This window comes from Chelonia mydas, chromosome 3 (assembly GCF_015237465.2).
Source record: "Chelonia mydas isolate rCheMyd1 chromosome 3, rCheMyd1.pri.v2, whole genome shotgun sequence".
Taxonomy (NCBI): domain Eukaryota; kingdom Metazoa; phylum Chordata; order Testudines; family Cheloniidae; genus Chelonia; species Chelonia mydas.
Window position 1 is genome coordinate 201,110,481 of NC_057851.1, and position 19,749 is coordinate 201,130,229.

General features: G+C 47.2%; 1 protein-coding gene across 12 annotated transcripts in view; it reads right to left on the reverse strand.

Annotated features, from left to right (window-relative positions):
• Positions 1–17,052, reverse strand: part of KLHDC3 (kelch domain containing 3) — a 35,586-nt gene extending 18,534 nt beyond the window's left edge. For 5 of the 12 annotated variants that reach the window (XR_006290000.1, XR_006290001.1, XR_006289999.1 and 2 more), the window contains exons 1-4: positions 16,888–17,041; positions 14,972–15,095; positions 2,290–2,526; positions 486–662 (exon numbers count right to left, since the gene is read on the reverse strand). Coding sequence is in view for 9 of the 12 variants with exons in the window: in XM_043544183.1 (XP_043400118.1) it covers positions 486–662; positions 2,290–2,443 (331 nt within the window). In the remaining 3 variants the exon portion in view is untranslated. Of the gene's footprint in view, positions 1–485; positions 663–2,289; positions 2,527–14,949; positions 15,096–15,582; positions 15,605–16,887 lie in introns of those variants that run through there. The other 7 variants (XM_043544184.1, XM_043544182.1, XM_043544180.1 and 4 more) reach the window with 5 other exon arrangements.
• Between the last annotated feature and the right edge of the window lie 2,697 nt (positions 17,053–19,749).

The following is a 19,749-nucleotide window of genomic DNA, read 5'->3' on the forward strand; positions in this document are numbered from 1 at the left end:
ATGGCATTAAGGGCTGCACAGAAGAACAGCTTCCCTCTCCTGGAGCATCCACCCTCTTCAAGAGCTCACTCGCCCTCAAACTTTTTCCAGCAATCGTTATGCAGAGTTGTTTTTCACAAGAAGGAAGAACTATGATTTTAGTTAAGACAAAAGGGAACTCAAAGCATTCAAGAGTCTAATTAATTCTAATTTCCCATTAGAAAAGAGCTAAATAGCTGTCATTCCTAGTTCAAAAGCAACACAGAGTCAAACATGCAAATACATCCAATGCTGCTAAGCTAGCCAGAGATCCCATCTCTCACATGCTCCAAGTAAAAGGCAGTTTCCCAGCCTCTTGCAGTGTTTCTCTAAAGAGCAAACCGCAGCCATCACTTCATGGGGACACCTACTGGGGGAGCACAACACTACTGCCATGAAACCATGGGGAGGGCAGTATTGTCTCCAAGAGCACTCAAGGTGGGGAAGGGCGAAAATCTGGCACTTACTGACATCAAAGGCGTAGAGAACATTGCAGGCTCCCTCAGTGTCGTTACGGCCTCCCCATATGTAGATGGTATCGTCAATCAGCACAGCTGAATGCCCATACCTCATATAGGGCACCTCCCTCACGTGGTCCCGGCTGTTTGTCCACACTGGCGGCAGCTTGGTCCAGCGCAGAGACACTGAAAGCAGAAGCCCCAGATTGTTACTTTGCTGGCTTGCCCAGTTCACACCAGGTGTCAGGCTGCCACACAAGTGAACCTATGGAGTGAGCATGCATATATGTGGATAGAACCACTAGCAGTTATTCTGCAGCTCATTGTGGGGGTACTCTGGTAAGCAAGTAAAAAGCCTTAATTGAATTTGAACAGCAGTAGCTACAGATAACACTAATATGAAATCCTCTGTAGATACTGTTGGGTCTGCTGGCCCACCAGGGAGTATCCGAGGACGTTGCAGAGAAGCTGAGTGATTTCTCTGCATCAGATTTCATCACGCAGGGTGTCAGAGGAGACAACTACTCCAGCCAATTCTATTCAGGTAATAGACGCGTGACACTATCAGACAGATGTCAGAGAGTAAGGTCTGGAGAGACTAATCAGTTGAAGAACAGCATAGCCCCTCGGATCAGATGGTATATTCAAGGATTCTAAAGGAATTTAAGAATGAAGTTACTGTACCTACGTTTAGCGGAGTTCCTTGGAATTTTACCTGTTACTGAGGCTAGATTCACTGGTCTATCAGGTGAAATGATTAGATATAGAATTACCATGAGCAGGAAGAGGGGGAGAGAAGTGACATGACAACATATGAGACCACAGTTCTTTAGATAAGTCAAGGCTAGAGACATTTGTATGGAACCTCAGATGGACCCAACAAAGCTAGGTGAATGGGCAGCATAAAATTCACTGAAGGCAAATGCAAGGTAATAGTCATTGGAAGGAATAATTTGAACTACTCTTGGACATTACTGGTTCTAAGTTGTGGGACTCTCAAAATCTCTATGCTATGTGCAGCAACCAGAAGAGCAGACAAGATGTCAGGATGCATAAGGAATGAAACAGAAAGTAACACAGATTATAATGCCACCATATAAATCAATGCCACAGCCTACCATCTCCTAGCATACTGTTTTCAGTTCTGTTCTCAGTGGAGGGGAGGTTAGACATTGATAAGGAAAGTGATTAGAGGCACAAACACTTTCACATGAAGAGAGATTCCTAAGATTGGGATTGTTTAGAAAGGAAGCAAATAATGTACAAGATGTGACAACATCCAAAACAACAAATGGCATAGGAAAAAGGAAACCAGGCGCTTCTATCTACCTTTTCATAATAAGAGGAAAACAAGGGGACATTCAGTGAAATTGAAAAGCAACAAAGCAATATATTTAGAAAATTGCTACTAGGAAATATTTTTACATAGCACCCACTTAGCCTGTGGCACTCATTGCCACAAGGGGTCATTGAGGTCAAGAGCTGAGCAGGAGTTAAAAAACCATACATGTATATGAATAATGAAAACATCCATATTCCATTAGACAGGATAAAAGGGTTTGGATTTTTATATAGAAAGGGTTAAGAACCCTCTTGCTTCAGTGCTATGTGTTTTATAGGGGAGAAGACTGCAATTCACAAGGATCAGTGCTCTCCAAGCTGAGCACCAGTGGTGCGCATGTCTCATATTTGACCTGCATACTGCAGCAACAGTCAAGAGAAATGAGAGTTTGACAATATAACCTGATAACTGAGGCATGGGAATTCCAGCCTCTGCCAGCCCACGACAGCCGCAAGGATGGAGTGCTCTTACCTGCATTAAATACGTGGACATCAATCTGCCGCAGAGTCTCATAGTCTTCACCAGAACAATACCCGCCAAAGGAATATACTTTATGGCCAACAGCCACAGCAGCGTGGTTCACTCTCCGAGGCCCACCTTCCAAGTGCACAGTCCACCGTAACATTCCCTTCTGTGAATGATCTATCCTTCAAAGCTAGAGGGCGCTACAGACTCATGCCCATAGGGCTGGGCTGAAGCCATTTAATTCTGCAACAGAGACAGAATGCAATGCTCAGAAGATAGATCACCACTCTCAATGTCTCCCCATGCTCCGTGTATGCCAGCTACGAAGGAAACACTTCTCTCAAGCCAACAGCTTTCCCACCGGAGAAGATTTTAAATATCTGTTTAGAACATCCATACAAAGGGTCTTCCCACCCTTGCTTGGTATGGGGGTATTTGTGACTACGTCTGCTGTATCTACTATGAGGGGATCTTAAAGGGAGCCTGCAGGCTAGCTGCTTCTGGAGAAAGGAACCTGGGGCAGGATGGAGCTATTTCAGACACTACAGAATGTGGCAAAAGCAGGACAGTTCATGTCAGCCTCAGTGACACCAGGGGTTTAGATAGCTCAGGGGATGCAGAACCTTTCCTCTGTGGTCCCAAGTCCAAAACCAGGATACCAACCAACGTGAGGTCTCCCACAAGTACCGGGCCCAATCCACAATATGTGCTGGATGGTTCCTCTAAAGATTACATTGCCCAAGGAAGTAACAGTGCATGCTGGTGGCAAAGTTTATTTCCCCAACTTCCTCCTCTTAGTCAGTGCATCTTGAAGCCTGCCCAGAACAGACTACATGCCTCTGTCACTACAGCACCTTCTTCCCCTTACCCACAGCACACAGAGCGAGTAGCACAGTATGTACAAATTAACTGCAGTAAAAAAAAAAAAAAAAAAAAGTCACCAAGAGGCAGAAAATGTAAAGAACTAAGCCCTTAACTCCACCACACGATGCAGTGTGTATTGTTCATAACCTCTTGGGCTCACAAGGTGTTTTAAGCTATGTATTTGCCAGACTGGCAGCCCCTTCCCTCTCCCGATCACAGTGCAATGGGAGAGACTCAAGGAGCAGAGAAGCCCCATGGGAGGTCCTTGCTCAACCTGTATTGGGAATTTCTGATCGTATCTTTTGATTAGCTCATATTTTCACTCACACTGAGCCCAAGGCTACAATGGGGAAAAGGAAGGCAGGGGAGGAAGAGAGAATTACAGATAGCATTTACTTCCATCTCCAACCAGCCTGGTACCCACTGCTAGGAGAACCACAGTAAGTTAAAGCAGCAGCCCATGGCCCTTCTACGGCAAGTCAGAGCATGCTATGAATTTGTACAGCACACGTCAGAAGCGTTTGGCAAACCCCCAAGAAGCGCACACAGAGGCAATTTTTCCATTCACTTTATTTTCTTCCTCTTCAAATTGAGCAAACGCACCAGCTCTTGCATTTATATGGTCCCCATCACCATCATAGGCAAGTATCACATTGTTTATTCTCAACACCCCATGAAGTAGGAAAGTGGAACTATCCCCTGTTTTATGACCAGGGAATGGAGGCTCTGGGCAAGCTGTTTAACTTTTTAAGTCACAGGTGGTGTGTGGCAGTTTGAGGATTGAAACAGGCTAGGTTTCCAACTTCAGCCACTTTTGTAGCCCTGTTTAATAGTGACTAGAAACCCTACTTCCACCCCATTCTGCCTTAACAAAAGCGAGGCAGAAGGGACTCTGCTTGAGGGTGACTTTTGAAGTTTGACAAGAGAAAGCATAGGAAGTTTCAGCCACAAGATGTTTTCAGAAAGTTTGAGCAGTAATACATTGGAAACTGCTCCATAACCTTAAGCACAGAGGAGGCTAACAGTCAGCTATTACACAAAGGCACGAGAACGCTACACAAGAAAAGCAAGAAGAGCAATAACCACCACCATTAAATTAACACCAATAGTAGTTAGAGACTTTAGCCATTTTTCTCTTCCTGTTATCGCTGGTAACTTGGCCCTCCACAAGTTAATAAGCCAACAAAATTCACTCCAGAGTATTTCCCCAGCAGAGCAGCAGTCTGAGAACTAGTTCTCCACCCGAACCCAAGCTGTAGGCAACACTCCAAGCCATAGGCAACACTCCAAGCCATTTCTGGAACAATTCCAAACTTCACCTACATCAACAGTTTTTCTTCTCACCAGCCAACTCCCATTGTATAAGCGCCCCACAAAAGCTACAGAACATCCCTCAGGGAGCTGCCATGGTGACTTCTAGGGTCACCATTAGACTAGTTGGTGATTTCAAGTCTAGCCATTCAACAGTCACAGAGCTGAGAGTGGCTTAGCCCACTTCCTAGGGGACTGACAGCCATGTCACAATCGGATTGACCTTATTAGAAGCCAAGGATTTAACAGGTCAGTTGCTGCAGGACATGCACCCATAACCATCTTGTGCCTGGCTAAAGAGAGGAAGCCTCATGTCTCCCTGCTGCTGGGAGCAGGCTCTTGCATCTCTCTCAGCTGAGCAGAAGAAAGGTGGGAAAAGATAAGTTCCAAAAGCATGGAAATCTGAATTCTCCCATTGGATATTATAGCTTGGTTGACATGCAAGGCAGGGACCCACTTATTAGCAGCAAACATGTAAACCTCCTCTCCTGAGGTACTCATAACACCTTCGGAACCTTCTCCTTGCAACTGGATCCAAGCTGGGCTGAGGTTGGACAGGTTGAACAGACTCAATGGAGCCATCTGAGTTAGCCAAGTACATGGGGATGGGGAACACACTTTCTGCTTTAAGAACTCTTCGGCTTTTTTTCCCCCCCACTGACCCATCACCAAAGCAGCTGTTTCAAGCTGCTCAGTCAGTTGGTAGCCTCCTAAACAATGTGACTCTTCCTCATTGAAAGTATTAAAAGCGTAAAGTCTGTGTTCGCACTTATGCGGAGACATGCTGTCCAGTGCTGTAGAAAGGAGAGCCTCAGACTCAACCGTCTCTGCTTTCAGTAATCTGGTGATAACTTCATGGGAGAGCACAGTGAACGCTTTCACACAGCCCAAAATCTTAAGAAAGCAACTGTGAGCTGAGCTGCTACAGTTAAACCAGAATATGCCAGCAGGCAGGATTCGGTGCAAAAGCACAGCCACAGTTAAGTGAAAAAGGAAGAGTAGCACCTGTCACTTTAATCTTGTGGTACAGATACATTAACACCCCACCCCCAACACACCCCCATGGCGGCGAGAGTCACAGCCCTGGTCAACTCACCGGGGGCAGGGCCAGCTCCAGGCCCCAGCTTTCCAAGCAGGTGCTTGGGGCGGCATTTTGAACGGGGCGGCAGTCCGTGTCCCGCGGTGGCAATTCAGCGGCAGCTCCGCCGCTCTTCCCACCGCAGCGGCTTTCGGCAACAGCTCCACCACTGTTGCGGCAGCGGCAGTTCGGCGGTGACTGCTTGGGGTGGCAAAATTGGTAGAGCCACCCCTGACTGGGGGTTTCGCACGATGGGGCTCCAGATAGCAGTGTAGACATTCCCACTCAGGCTGCAGCCCAGGCTTTGAAACCCAGTGAGGTTTCAAAGACTGGGCTCCAGACTGAGCCTGAATGTCTACACTGCTATTTTCAGCCCTTCAGCACAAATCAGCCAACCCAGGCTCTGAGACTTGCTGCCAATGGCGGGGGGGGGGGGGGGGGGGGGGCGCGGCAGAGTAGATGGACCTTAGTTATACTTCTGCGCAAAGAAGCTCCGCCTCACAGATTTCTCCTTTTTTCGCCTCCTTTTTTCCTTTAAAAAGTAAGGTAAATGCAAGAGAGGTAGATAACCTAGACACACAAGCCTGCCACAGCACATGTGCTGCAGCCAAGAATGTATGAAAAGTATGCCCTTACAGAGACCATATTAGGCTGCAAGTGAAGCTACTGAACTCTCCTCAGCCTGCCTGGCACATTGTACAGTAGCAAAGGCAGAAAGAGGATGGCTTCTGGAGCTGCATTTGACAGCGCAGTATGTTCTCCATACACCCACAGCCCTAAAGCTTGTTGTTTTGTTAAGCATAGCTGATTGGTAATGAATTCTTAAAGCCATATTAAGCAGTAAGCACCAATCTACAGCATCTGTTAATTCTTTATCCCTTACAAGGCCATAGCAAGTCTTGCTGTTGCCTGTAAAGTTTTATATTTTGTCAGGTTTGTTAATCATTCAACATAAAGTTGCACTTTGAACCTTTTTGAATAATGAAACGTATGGCATTTTAAAAGTGGGTTCTATTGCAGACACAGAAGCTTTCAGTAGAAGAACATTTTCAGTCTTTTAGAGGACTGATGATTCCAGAAAATGCAGTTGCATTTTCTGGCACATGAATTTAAAAAAAGTTTGTGTAGTGGGTGGTGTTTGGGAGGATTCTGTCCTAGACAGACCCAATCAGGGACTAGAATTAGGCCACTACAAACTGCTTTTGAAAATCCCACCTACACTATTTATACGTGAAGCCCTAACTCATCCTGATGCAAGTTTCAAGTCACACAGGACAAAGTTTTCAAACACATCCCTAAAAAGTAGAGACCTACATCAAAGCAAAGTCAATAAGAGTTGGGTGTTCATCACCTTTGAAAAGAAATCAGGCCATTTGGATTACGTGACTAACTTTAGGCACCCATATTTGAAAGTGTTCATCTAAGTTTGTAACAAAAATATAATAACTATTAACACACAATATGAATGACAATGAAACATATCTGTATTTTATATCTTTACAAACAGAACCAAGCGTACATATCATGGTTAAGTATTAATTCATTTTCAAGCCTCTCACCTCTTTACACATCCATTTCTATTAAATACAAGATCTTTTCAAGACCTCAACATAGAAGATTAAACAATTATACCGTTAGCAATACACAACATGGCTTCTAATTTGCATAATCAACATTCATAAAAGTACAAGGAAGAGCAAGGAATGAACCAGGGGATTATCTCCACTCTCACCTTCACCTCCAGGCCAGCCAAAGAGCTGTTGCAAAACCCATCTTCCTTTTCTTCCACTGTCTCCATCACTCCCTTCTAGATCCCGCAGTGGCTGCCTGTCTTTTGCCACACTGTATTCAAACTGCTTGGCCTCCCCTTCCATGTGGGGCATAACCTCATCCCTTCCTCTCATTACCTACTCCTCCCTTGATCTCCTCCACCTGCTCTCTGCTTCCCTACCTTCTTTTATGCTTGAACCTCTTCTATTTCTTGTCCACCAAGCATCCTCTTTCACCTCATATGCCTCCTTAAAACCCACTTCTCATGTGCTGCCTCCCATCCAGATCTCCTTCACCATCTTTTATCTGACTGGCTCTCCTCCCCATATAGCCTACACATGAAAATCAAATTCAGTGGTTTGGAGCAGGCACTTGACCTCTCATAGGTTTGCACATGTAGCAGCAAACTTCACAGGTACCTGTTACTTCATGGGTAATATTACAGTAAAGAAGGGCCAAAGTAAAGTTCCATTTCTAAGTTTTAGTTTCTAGTATTAAGTTACTAGTTAAAATATTTTAGTTAGGAATAATATTTATACCACCTTTCAAGAGATTTTCTAAGTCATGCATGTTCCACTGTTCCTGTGAAGATATTTCACATGAAGGAATAAGTTCACAATCTTAATATTAATAAAAAAAAATTCTCAGGCATATAGCTTTAAGTGTTAAGAATTTTTCAGAGAGCATTAAGAGGTCACAATTTCTAACTTTCACTAAACCTTCTCTTTCATATTTTGTTAGGATTGAATCACTTTTTGGTCATTTGAATTGCTTAGACACAGTACACCATCATCACTCCACAGTTTAACAGATTCCCTGTCTTTGGGAGGGAGAAACATTGACTGGATGACATTGCAATGAATGCTTGGTTTCTTTATGGTGTTGGATCATATTAAAGAAGTTCTGTATTAAAATCACATATGAGTTTGATTCCCCATAGTTTAAATTCCAGGGTATTAATAATTAAGAGGTCTCTTGGGTTTTGGTACTGTTTCTCTCCCTCTATGTGTGAAACTTGCAAGCTGCTAATTGTGTTAGTACATTCTAAGACAGAGTCTGTTCTCAAAGCAATTCTTTGTAACAACAACTACTCACACAGAGAGAGACTCAAAGCAATACTCTGTAACAACAGAAACAGCACCCAGAGACTCCCTGCCCTTTTGCTGTATTCATCTCGCTCTGTTAACAATTGTGATTAAAATAGAGATAGAGGATGTATGCTTGGTGTGGATAATAACTGAATGATCAGGGAGGTGCCAGCCTAAGAATCCAGTGTCCATCAGCTGAAGAAGGCCTGAAGTGGAAATAACGAGAGGACCCCCGGAGGGCAGACTGGAATCCACCCAACAGGCTCAAGAATGGGAGAACGAAAGAACAAGATAACATCTGGCAGCACGGAGCCATCAGGAATGTGCCATCTGCTGATTGATTCAGCAGCAGCATGATGAAGCAATTCCCAGACTGGCACAGGAAGAAATTCCTATAAAAATGGACTCTAGAAAGTGAGAACTTTGGGGTCTGATTCTGCAAACCAACTTCCAGGAGCATCAGATGACCATCTGACAAGACCCTGCTCCCTCCTCACGTCTAGGCCACCTGGCCAGTGGCTTGGCATGAGCAACTCTATGGCTGGTAACTGTGATAACAACCTTGCAGAACCTGTGCGTGTGTGTGTGTATGAATGAATGAGTGAATAAATATGAAATTGAATGGACTGGTATAGCTATAACTAACTGCTTACTATGATTCTTTCTGTATTCACAATAAATGTGGCATTTTGCCTTTTCCCCTTTAATAAGATCCTGCTGGTTTTAATTTATTGGTAGAACAATGGAAATACCTGACTAAGGAGACGTATATCAAAAACACCTGCCCATAAGTTTTCCAAAATGTACAGAATTGTATACAGACTTCCTCGGGGATCTTTCGTTAGAGACTGGCAGCAAAACAATTAGCAGTATGAAACTACTTCCACGTGGACATATTGACAGCTATTTACTTTAAAGATGAGACAACTAAGAAGGTACACAGAAGATCTAGAACAATTAATGGTATAGATAAGGTAGATCAGGCTATTCTATTTGCCCTATTCTTCCACTCTAATACAACTGTGAAGTTAAAAGGTCGCAAATTCAAAACCGAGCAAAGGAAATACTTTTCCACACAGTGCAAGTTAATTTTCTGGCAGTGAGCTCCACTAGCTATCACTGAGGCCAAAAGCTTAGGAGGATTCAAAAATGGATTAACTTTTGTATAGCTAATGAGACTATCCTGAATTACAACACTAAGGATTAAACAAGGATAAAGTTTGGAAGGGATACCAGCCCTGGAGCATCAGGGCTTAAACCAGTCACTCACTGCCAGGAGGTCAGATACTTCCCTATGAGCAGGTTATTCCATAAACTGCTACTACAGCACTCCTTTCCTCTTCCTATGAAGCTCCTCGCACTGACCACTGGTGGTGTCCTACCACAGGCTGATAATGATCTGATTCGGCATGGCAATTAAAATGTTCTGTGTAATTTATGCTCTCCTTGGTCATATTCCTAGTTCTTTGTAAGGGACAAGGAGATTAATTCAAAAGAGTTAATAAAAGATTAGCAAGAATGAACTGCTGGTATTTAATGAAAATGCACAAAATCCTTCTTCTGTTCCACAGAAGCTCTTTGGAGCTGACATACTGGCCACATAGGTTTTACTTTAATTGCTGAAGGGATACAAGTGTTAGTTATTTGATGCAAGAGTAGCAAGGGGCAGCCCAATGACAGTATGCAAAGAGCCCATCATCACCGCCAGGGTGGCAGGTGGGCATGGCACTCAGCCATAATGGAAGTTTCTCTAAGGACAATCAGCAGAGAAAATGATAGTATTTAGATACTCATCATTGAGAAGAATGGGACAACTCACTCCTGAGAGCCAGTAACATTTAGATAGTAACTTGTGACTAGAAGGGTTACAAGCTTCCCCTCCCCCCCAAAGGAAAGCTACATTCTGTAGAAAATAGGAGTCTTTAATCCTTAGAATACAGAACGTGTATGGCTATTTCTACCATCCCTGACTATAGAGCTGTTTAAAGCATATGCATAACTCAGAGAACCAGTCCTCAATCAAGTTGTGACAGCCTAGCAAAGTTGTGTGTCCTTGCACAGGACTACAATTACAGCTATAAATTACATCAGAAAAGTATGTTCTGAAACAGCAATAGCTATTTGACCAAATTGGTCACAATTAGCCCATGCACCAGTTCTCAAGTTTGACTCTATAAAACTGGTGTTATTAGGAGTGAACAAAAATGGCTGCACTTTTTGCAAAAGTAAGAAATTTCATGTTTTCACTGCTGGAATGAGAGCATGCTGCTGAGCTGGCTCGCCAACCTGTGCGCCAAGGAAATGGACGCTAAAGCCATTTCTAGCAAGTGCTCAGATTTGTCTGATTGCACAGATCCAGCTCTCCCCCCGCTTAATCCCCAAACCAGATGGGAAGACCCAGCAAGAAGCAGTCTGGATTTCCCAAGCCCCACCCTGCTAAGGACTCCCCAGGCAGCAGGGAATCTGCACCGGCTGTCTCTGTTAAAGTGCCTGAAGGAGAGAAAGTCCCTACCGTGCTACTGCCTTAGTCCTCAGCGCTCCGTGTCCCGAGATGTGCCAGCCACAAGGTTTAATAGCACTTAAAATAGCCCCAGCCAGCTTGAAGCAGTCCATATAGACTGTTCTATTTCAGGCACATCCAACTTACAGTTAGATCCAGCCACAGAGTAATCCAGCTTCTACACTCACTCCTGACATTTACGCACTGCTTTGGCTATTTGTTCCAAGGCAGCAGGAAAGACAGGGACTGTGTCTACATAAGTGTATTTACTGGCTTTTTCAGCACAAACCCAGTTACACTAGATTTGGTTACAATGGTGCTGTTAAACAGCCACTAAATTTGCTAACACAAATACAAGCCTTGAGGCTTGTTCAAGACACCAGGTACCTCTTGAAGCTCATCACTTCAGAGAGCAGAAACTCACCCAGGTTTACCTGCAGGCAGATATCATCACTGCCCCTGTTTATATCTCATTTCCCATCTCCTGCCATTATTCTGTTTAGCTTTTGTGCCAGATAATATCAATTCCCATGATGCTTCTTTCTTTGCTTTGTCCCACAAATGCATCTGCACTTTCTTCCAGGATCCCCTTATGCCTAGAATGTCTCCCAACTTTCCACATCACACAAATTCCCTCTCCCCAAAAACCCAGTTCTTCCCCAGTCTCTGCAGCACAGTCACTATCTCACACCAACCTAACATCTACATAAGTAGACCTCAAACAGAGGACACACACAAGGTGTACCCTGGGAAAACAAGCAGCCTCATTCACCATTTTATGCAAACCTCCCTTCCTCCCACCTGAAGTCCTCTCTCCCTGTATCATGTCACATCACACTTCATCCTGATTGTCAAATCTTCAGTAGAGACTATTTCCTTGTTTTCTATAAGACACAACGCATGGCTAAAAATGTTGCTACAACAAAGGTCACCACATAACCGTTGGGTCACCTCACCTGGGCTAGAGAAGCGACGGCAGGAGATTTAAAAACAAGTATTTTAGTTGGATTAACTTCAACTTGGATGAAAGATTTCAGCAGCTAATACTGTGTACACACCTCGCCACACCCTCTGCAGGCAGATCATCCAAGTATCTCCAGACAGCATCATCTTGTGATCTGGACAAAGTACTGGGAGCCTGAAGATGCTGAGTTCCAAATCACAGCTCTGACAGTGATTCCCTGAGAGCCCTTGGGCACTTCCCTTCTTCTCTGCATCCATTTTCCCTTCTATAAAATGGAACAATACTGACCTTCCCCATGGAGTGGGGGCTGAGAGAGTTAATGGTTATGAAGTGCTTTTGGGATTAGTACTAAAGTTACAGTTATACCAGTATCCCCTGAATAATGACCACAGACATTACGCCATCTCCATAGCCTCCTGAACAGATACTGAACCTCCTGCACAATGCAGGCTACACCCCAGCTTTTCTGCCCATCTCATTACAAACTTCCCTATGTAATTCCTTCTCTTTTCCAGTATCTCCAGCAATCATCAGAAGAGGTTACCACATATAGGACATAAGTCCCCTCCCCCAGATTCCCAGGATACCCCATGAAGTCTTATTTGCTGTTTGTTCAGAGCTCTCAGGGAATCTCTGAGGGCAGCTGTGACATGCATAAGATACTCAGGACTCCCACAGAAACCTGCTATAAACAGAAATGATGATACCACACAAGGCAACTGAATTGCTCTGGAGGAAAAAAAACACCTCTCTCAAACCAAGGACATGTCTAACCAGAGTGACTGGGAGTGAGGGTTTGCCAAACACCTGTTCAATCTCAATGCACCCCATTCACCTCCCAAAACCTCACTAAATCCATAATTAGAACTCACTCCCCTATACACAACTAGTACTTAGCAACATACAGAGAAACAGGATCACTAGGTCTCGCTGCGGGGGCTTCCCCACTCAGCCTGAGCGAGAGGATCCAACTGGAAAAATTAATCACAGAACCCCAGTGAAGACATCCGGGCAACAGTGAGGTGGGGAGCAGGGGAGGTTGCACTTAATCCCTCGGGATTCATCAGAATTGAGTTTTTTGTGGAGGTGGGGGGGCGATTTTATTTGATGTTTCAGGTCACTGACACTAAAACATTTCAATGAGTGTCTGATCATAATAAGGTACATACTTATACTTAACAACATTTAGCAGCACATTGTATATTGACCATACATTATTTTATTTTAAGCACCACCCTTTCCCTTCCCCCTCACCACCAAGCCATTTAAACATAACCTTAATGTGATACATGTGTATCTTTAACCACTGATATTAACTTTATTGGGATGCTGAATATTTCTAGAAGGGGAGGTGTTTCAGGAGCTAGAAAATATAGGAAATTAGAGGAAGGGTGGATTGCAATTCAGTTGTTGTGATCTGTTGTTCCTATAAACAAACTGATTACGCTAGAATGTTATTAGTGCAAATGCTGGACTATCACCTGGAAAGAGACCTGAAATTATCAGCTACCACAGAGTCTTTGCAGAAAGTTTTCTATCAGTAGCCTGGCAGAGGGCAAAGGTCAGAGTGGGGTCTTACTGCAAGATAGCAGCAACCATGTGCTTTTAGAGTGGAAAGTAAATCCCTCAGCATTGGGTAGGCCCTGCCATGAAGAGAAACCCCCACAACCTCCCTGCATGGTGACTAATACATCTGCCACACAAGCTCAGGAAGCTATTCTGAGAAGGCTAGACTCAGATGTTCATGGAGTTTTCCATATAAGCCCTATGTCAGTCCACCCCATGGGGGCCAGTGCAGGACTGGTCCCTATGGAAGTATGTACTTAGTCCTAGTTTTAAGTGATGGGGTTACCTCCACTTTCCTTAGGAGACTGTTCTCCAGTCAGATACATCTCAGACTTGTCTATACTTACGGCTAGATCGGCACTTCTGCAACCGATGCAGTGGTGTCGATTTAGCAGATCAGGTGAAGACCCACTAAGTCAATGACAGAGTGCTCTCCCATCAACTCCTGTACTCCAGCTCCTCGAGAAGAGTAAGGTAAGTCAGCGGGAGAGCGTCTCCCATACAGCGGTGTCTACACCATGCTGTGTGTAAGTCGACCTAAGTTACATCAACTTCAGTTATGTAACTTACGTAACTGAAGTAGTGTAACTTAGGTCGATTTACAGCTGTAGTGTAGAACAGCCCTCACTCTCCAGAAGTCTTTCCTGAGATTCAGCCCACATTTGTTTCTTGATTTCAATCCACATTGCCAGGAACAAGCAATCTGCTAGGAGCCTATGACATATACTATCTTGCCTATGAGATGTCTGTGTAAGGACAGACTGAGGATCCTTCTGGATGCCTCTGAAAGTGGGAGCCATCAAAGATGAAGAAAGATGTTTAGTTTGGAAGAGAGGAGATTAAGGGGGAGACATGAAATACTTGAAAGGCTGCCATGGGGGGAAAAAAAAAGATGGAGAAAAGCTGTTCTCTCTTGCCACAGCGGGCAGGACAAGAGGCAATGGGTTCAAACAGATTTAGATTAAATCTCAGGAAACACTAACTGTAAGAAGAGACTGCCTAGGGAGATTGTGGAAGCTCCATCCCTGGAGGTTTTCAAAAGGAGGCTGGAGCCATCTGTCTTGGATGGTTTAGACACAACAACTCCTGCTTCTTGGCAGGGGGCTAGACTAGAGTAGATGACCCTGGCGGTCCTTTCTAACCCTATGATTCTAAGAACAGAAATTCAAGTTAAATAGTCATTTCTTGGCTCTGCCCTTTTAGATAAAGCTCCACTAGAAGGGGTGAAGAGGAACATTATGTCCCGGTGTGGCAGCAATGTGTGTTTTCCATTAGGGAAGAGGAAGGTAACACCTTGCCCCACCCCCCCAAGTCCTGTTGCTACAAGAGGCCCAGCTACTGGGGTCCACCAAGTTTTGTTACAAACCGTACAAAAGAGCTTCCATAAGCACCAATCAGAAGACCTTTCAATCCATTTGCCAAGGCACATGCACTTCTCATTTCAGGACAGGGGACACAGCGAGGAGACACTGACCTCCACTGAGGCACATATCAAGCATTTATGATCCAGGAGATAAACACTGACCGAGGTGAAGTGAAGAACAAACCTTGGTAACAGAAACTGAAACGAAAGGCCGATCCCCATGAGTTACAGGCATTTTGAATGTCTCCATCAGAAACACCAGTCTCACCATCACAGCCATGGATTTCAGAAGTGGGACGATTTTCCCTCTGAAACCAACAGGAAAGACGAAGTCAGAGGGTCTGGGCACTTGCTGAAGCCAGCCATGGAAGTCAAATTGGATTCTTTCATTTTCAAGAAACAAAACCTCAGGCCACACCTTTACCCTACAGAGGGTCATCAAATAAGTAAAACCCACGAACTGGAGAGAGAGGTTTATCCATTCTAGTAACTAAGGACGCAATTTTCAGAAATACCCAAGTGACCAAGGAGCACAAGACCCTGAAACTAAACACAATCACTTAGGGGCTTTTGAAAATAAGTCACTCCCCTATGGGCATCATTTACATAGACTTGTGTTTAATTTTCCAACCCAGACCTCTATGGGCCCCTTCTCAGGTTAGATACCACGTATGAGACGAGCCACTTCCCCAGACCAGCTCCTACTGCCCACCGGACAAGCTCACCATTCCCTGCCACACCATAACCTCTCCCACACACCCACCAGCCATTACCATGCCCCAAGGCCAGGCATACCAATGTTTGCTGCCATCACCTAGAGCCCAGTGACAGGCTACATCAGAATGGAGCCTCAGAAAGCTGCCCCAGAGCAATCCAGCCTGCCTGGCACCACACAAACACTTGCTCTGCTCCGAATTGCAATGCAGCAGACACATGGCACAGAGGAACCGGCTCTCTGCCTGCCCCTCTCCTGCAGCAAGGCACCAGCTCTCCGCCCCAATCCCCCAAGGGCCACCCGCCCCACGCAGGGCACCAGCTCCCCGCCCGCCCCCCCCCACAGGGCACCTGCCCCCCCAGGGCACCTGCCCGCCCCCAGGGCACTGGCTCCCCGCCTGCCCCCTCCCTCACAGGGCACCTGCCCCCCCCAAGGAACTGGCTCCCCGCCTGCCCCCCCCCATAGGGCACCTGCCCCCCGCAGGGAACTGGCTCCCCAGCCTGCCCCCCCCCACAGGGCACCTGCCCCCCGCAGGGAACTGGCTCCCCCCCTGCCCCCCCCCACAGGGCACCTGCCCCCCGCAGGGAACTGGCTCCCCACCTGCCCCCCCCCACCGGGCACCTGCCCCCCGCAGGGAACTGGCTCCCCACCTGCCCCCCCCCACAGGGCACCTGCACCCCGCAGGGAACTGGCTCCCCACCTGCCCCCCCCCCCACAGGGCACCTGCCCCCCGCAGGGAACTGGCTCCCCACCTGCCCCCCCCCCACAGGGCACCTGCCCCCCGCAGGGAACTGGCTCCCCACCTGCCCCCCCCCCACAGAGCACCTGCCCCCCGCAGGGAACTGGCTCCCCACCTGCCCCCCCCCCACAGGGCACCTGCCCCCCGCAGGGAACTGGCTCCCCACCTGCCCCCCCCCACAGGGCACCTGCCCCCCGCAGGGAACTGGCTCCCCACCTGCCCCCCCCGCACAGGGCACCTGCCCCCCGCAGGGAACTGGCTCCCCACCTGCCCCACAGGGCACCTGCCCCCCGCAGGGAACTGGCTCCCCACCTGCCCCCCCCGCACAGGGCACCTGCCCCCCGCAGGGAACTGGCTCCCCACCTGCCCCCCCCCCCACAGGGCACCTGCCCCCCGCAGGGAACTGGCTCCCCACCTGCCCCCCCCCCACAGGGCACCTGCCCCCCCCCACAGGGCACAGGCTCCCCGCCCGCCCCCCCACACAGGGCACCTGCCCCCCCCCCCACACACAGGGCACTCGCTCCCCGCCCGCCCGCCCGCCCGCAGACACACACAGGGCACCGGCTCCCCGCCCACCCGACACCTTCTCCCTCAGCGCTCACACCCAGCGGGCACCAGCTCCTCCCAGCCCCGCCCCCCACTCTACCTGCCGGGCCCGCGCGGCCCGCGACGCACGGGGGCGGGGCTGCTCCGCGCGGCTCCGGTTTAACGGCCGAGCTGCCACCTGCCAAGAGCCAGCAGCACCGCACGCAGGGGCTCGGGCCTAGTGCGCGTGCGCACAGCGCACGCCGCGCGGCAGCCTGGGACTTGTAGTCCTGCGAGGGGGGGAGAGAGAGAGAAAGAGAGAGCGCGAGCTCGGTAGGGGGTCCTCCCCCGCCCGGCTCAGTGCAGGCTGCCCCCCACTGCTCCTCCCCTGCTCCCACCCCGCCAATGCATCTGCCCCCCAGCCCTACCCCCCACCCCGCCCAATGCCCCTCCCCTCACTTCCCCCGGTCCCACCCCATTCATCCCGCCACCAATGCCCCCTTCCTCCCCTCGACTTTACCCACAGTATCTTCCAGCGTACTGCCCCATACGCCGGCCCACCTCGTCCTGTGCCGGCACTTGGCACCCCCCCCCCCCCATACACCACACTGTCCTCCCACCCCCGCCACGCCCCCGGGCATGCACAACATTGCACAGGGTTAGAAAGAGGACTGGATCCTTTTTTCTGATGAGATTACAAGTGTGGTTGACAAAGGTTTACTGTGACGACATAATATATTTCTTTTTCTGTATGGCATATGATTTAATACCACATGATATTCTGATTAAAAAATCAGTGTTACATAACTCAGTGTAGCACCTGTTTAATGGGTTAAATACAGACCGAAAGATCTCCAAAAAGTAACTGTAAACAGGGAATCAGCATCCAGTGGTGTGTTTCTAGTGCGAACCCAGGGGGATCTGTTCTTGTCTCTGTGCTAGTTAATGTCTGTGTCAATGATTTAGAAGAAAATAAATAAAATAAATAAATAAAAGCATTTCTGGTAAAGTTTGCACATAACACAAAAATGGTGAAGAGGTAAATAATGTTAAGGACAGGCTGGTTCTATGGAGTGATCTGGGTAGCTTAATGAGCTGTGCTCACTTGAACACCACAAGATTTAGTACAGGTTTCAGAGTAACAGCCGTGTTAGTCTGTATTCGTAAAAAGAAAAGGAGTACTTGTGGCACCTTAGAGACTAACCAGTTTATTTGAGCATGAGCTTTCGTGAGCTACAGCTCACTTCATCGGATGCATAGCATATCGTGGAAACTGCAGAAGACGATATCTCATACGATATATCATACGAAAGCTCATGCTCAAATAAACTGGTTAGTCTCTAAGGTGCCACAAGTACTCCTTTTCTTTTTAAGATTTAGTACAGTTAAACACAAGGTCATACAGTTATGAACAAAGACTGTAGGTCATAGAATATCAGGGTTGGAAGGGACCGCAGGAGGTCATCTAGTCCAACCCGCTGCTCAAAGCAGGACCAGTCCCCAATTTTTGCCCCAGATCCCTAAATGGCCCCCTCAAGAATTGAACTCGCAACCCTGGGTTTAGCAGGCCAATGCTCAAACCACTGAGCTATCCCTCCCCTGAAAGGTTACCCTTACAGAGTAGGGGACAGTATCCTGGGGTGACTCAGAAAAGGACACAGGGATCATTGTGGAAAATCAGCTGAACCTGAGCTCCTAGATTTGATGTGGTAGGTAAGAGAGCAAATATTATCCTTGGATATATAAGCAGGGGAGGTGTTATTACCACGGTACAGGGCAAACAGAGCCCATTACGGGAATACTGTGTCCAATGTATAGGTCCACACTTTGCAAAGATGCTGACAAATTGGAAAGGATTCAGAAAAGGACCACAAGAGTGTTTCACAGTCTGGAAAACCTGCCTTACGGTCAGAGACCAAAGAAGTTCAACGTATTTTATTTCCACAAGAGCAGTTTAAGTGGTGGCTTATCAGTTATCACAGTCCATAAGTATCTAGTTTGGGAAAAGATTTCTGATAGCCATGGGGTCTTTAATCTAGCACACAGAAATACAGCAATATCCAATGGCTGGAAGGTGAAACTGGAGATAGGAAGCAAATTTTTAACAAAGGGTAATTAACCATTGGAACAATTTATCTAAGGCTGTGGTGGATCCTCTGTCACTTGAAGTCCTTATATCAAGACTAGACATGTTTCTAAGAAAGACACTCCCACTCAGCAGGAATGGGCTCATAAGAACGGCCATACTGTATCAGACCAACGGTCTCTGACAGTGGCCAGTGCCAGATGCTTCAGCAGGAATGAACAGAACAGGACAATTTTCCATCTCATCACCCAATCACAGCTTCTGGCAGTCAGAGGTTTTTGGGCACCTGGCGCATTGGGTTGCATCCCTGACCATCTTGGCCAATAGCCATTGATGGACCTATCCTCCAGGAACTCATCTAGTTCTTTTTTTAAACCCAATTTAAAAATTATGTAGTAAAATAAAGGAATCACTGGGTGACATTCTCTGGCCTGTGCTGTGAAGACCAGACTGATCATATTGGACCCTTTCCATTCCTAAAGTCTACAAATCTGTGAAGAAGAATATGCTGCCTTGTCACAGTAAATATTAAAAGCAAAAGTTTTGGTAGCAATATACATACACACTGCTGCTTCAGAGTACACGCCAACCTCTGACTTCAGAAGGAAACGTTCACTGGGACCAAGTTGTTCCATAACTACCACTGCAGCATATTTCATGGGTTCTGGTGGGGGTGCCATAAGGGGCAGGGAGGCCAATGGAGGACTCTGAGGGGATGACGAAGAGAAAGGGCCATGGGGGCTCTGAGGGGAGGAGGATGATGGGGAGAGGCCATGGGGGGCTCTAAGCGGGGTGATTTGGGGAGGAGGAAGAGCCAGGAGGCTCTGGGGGTGGTGACAGGGGGGAGGAGGGAGGGGCCATGGGGGGTGTTGATGGGGGCTGTGGGCGAGGGCTCTG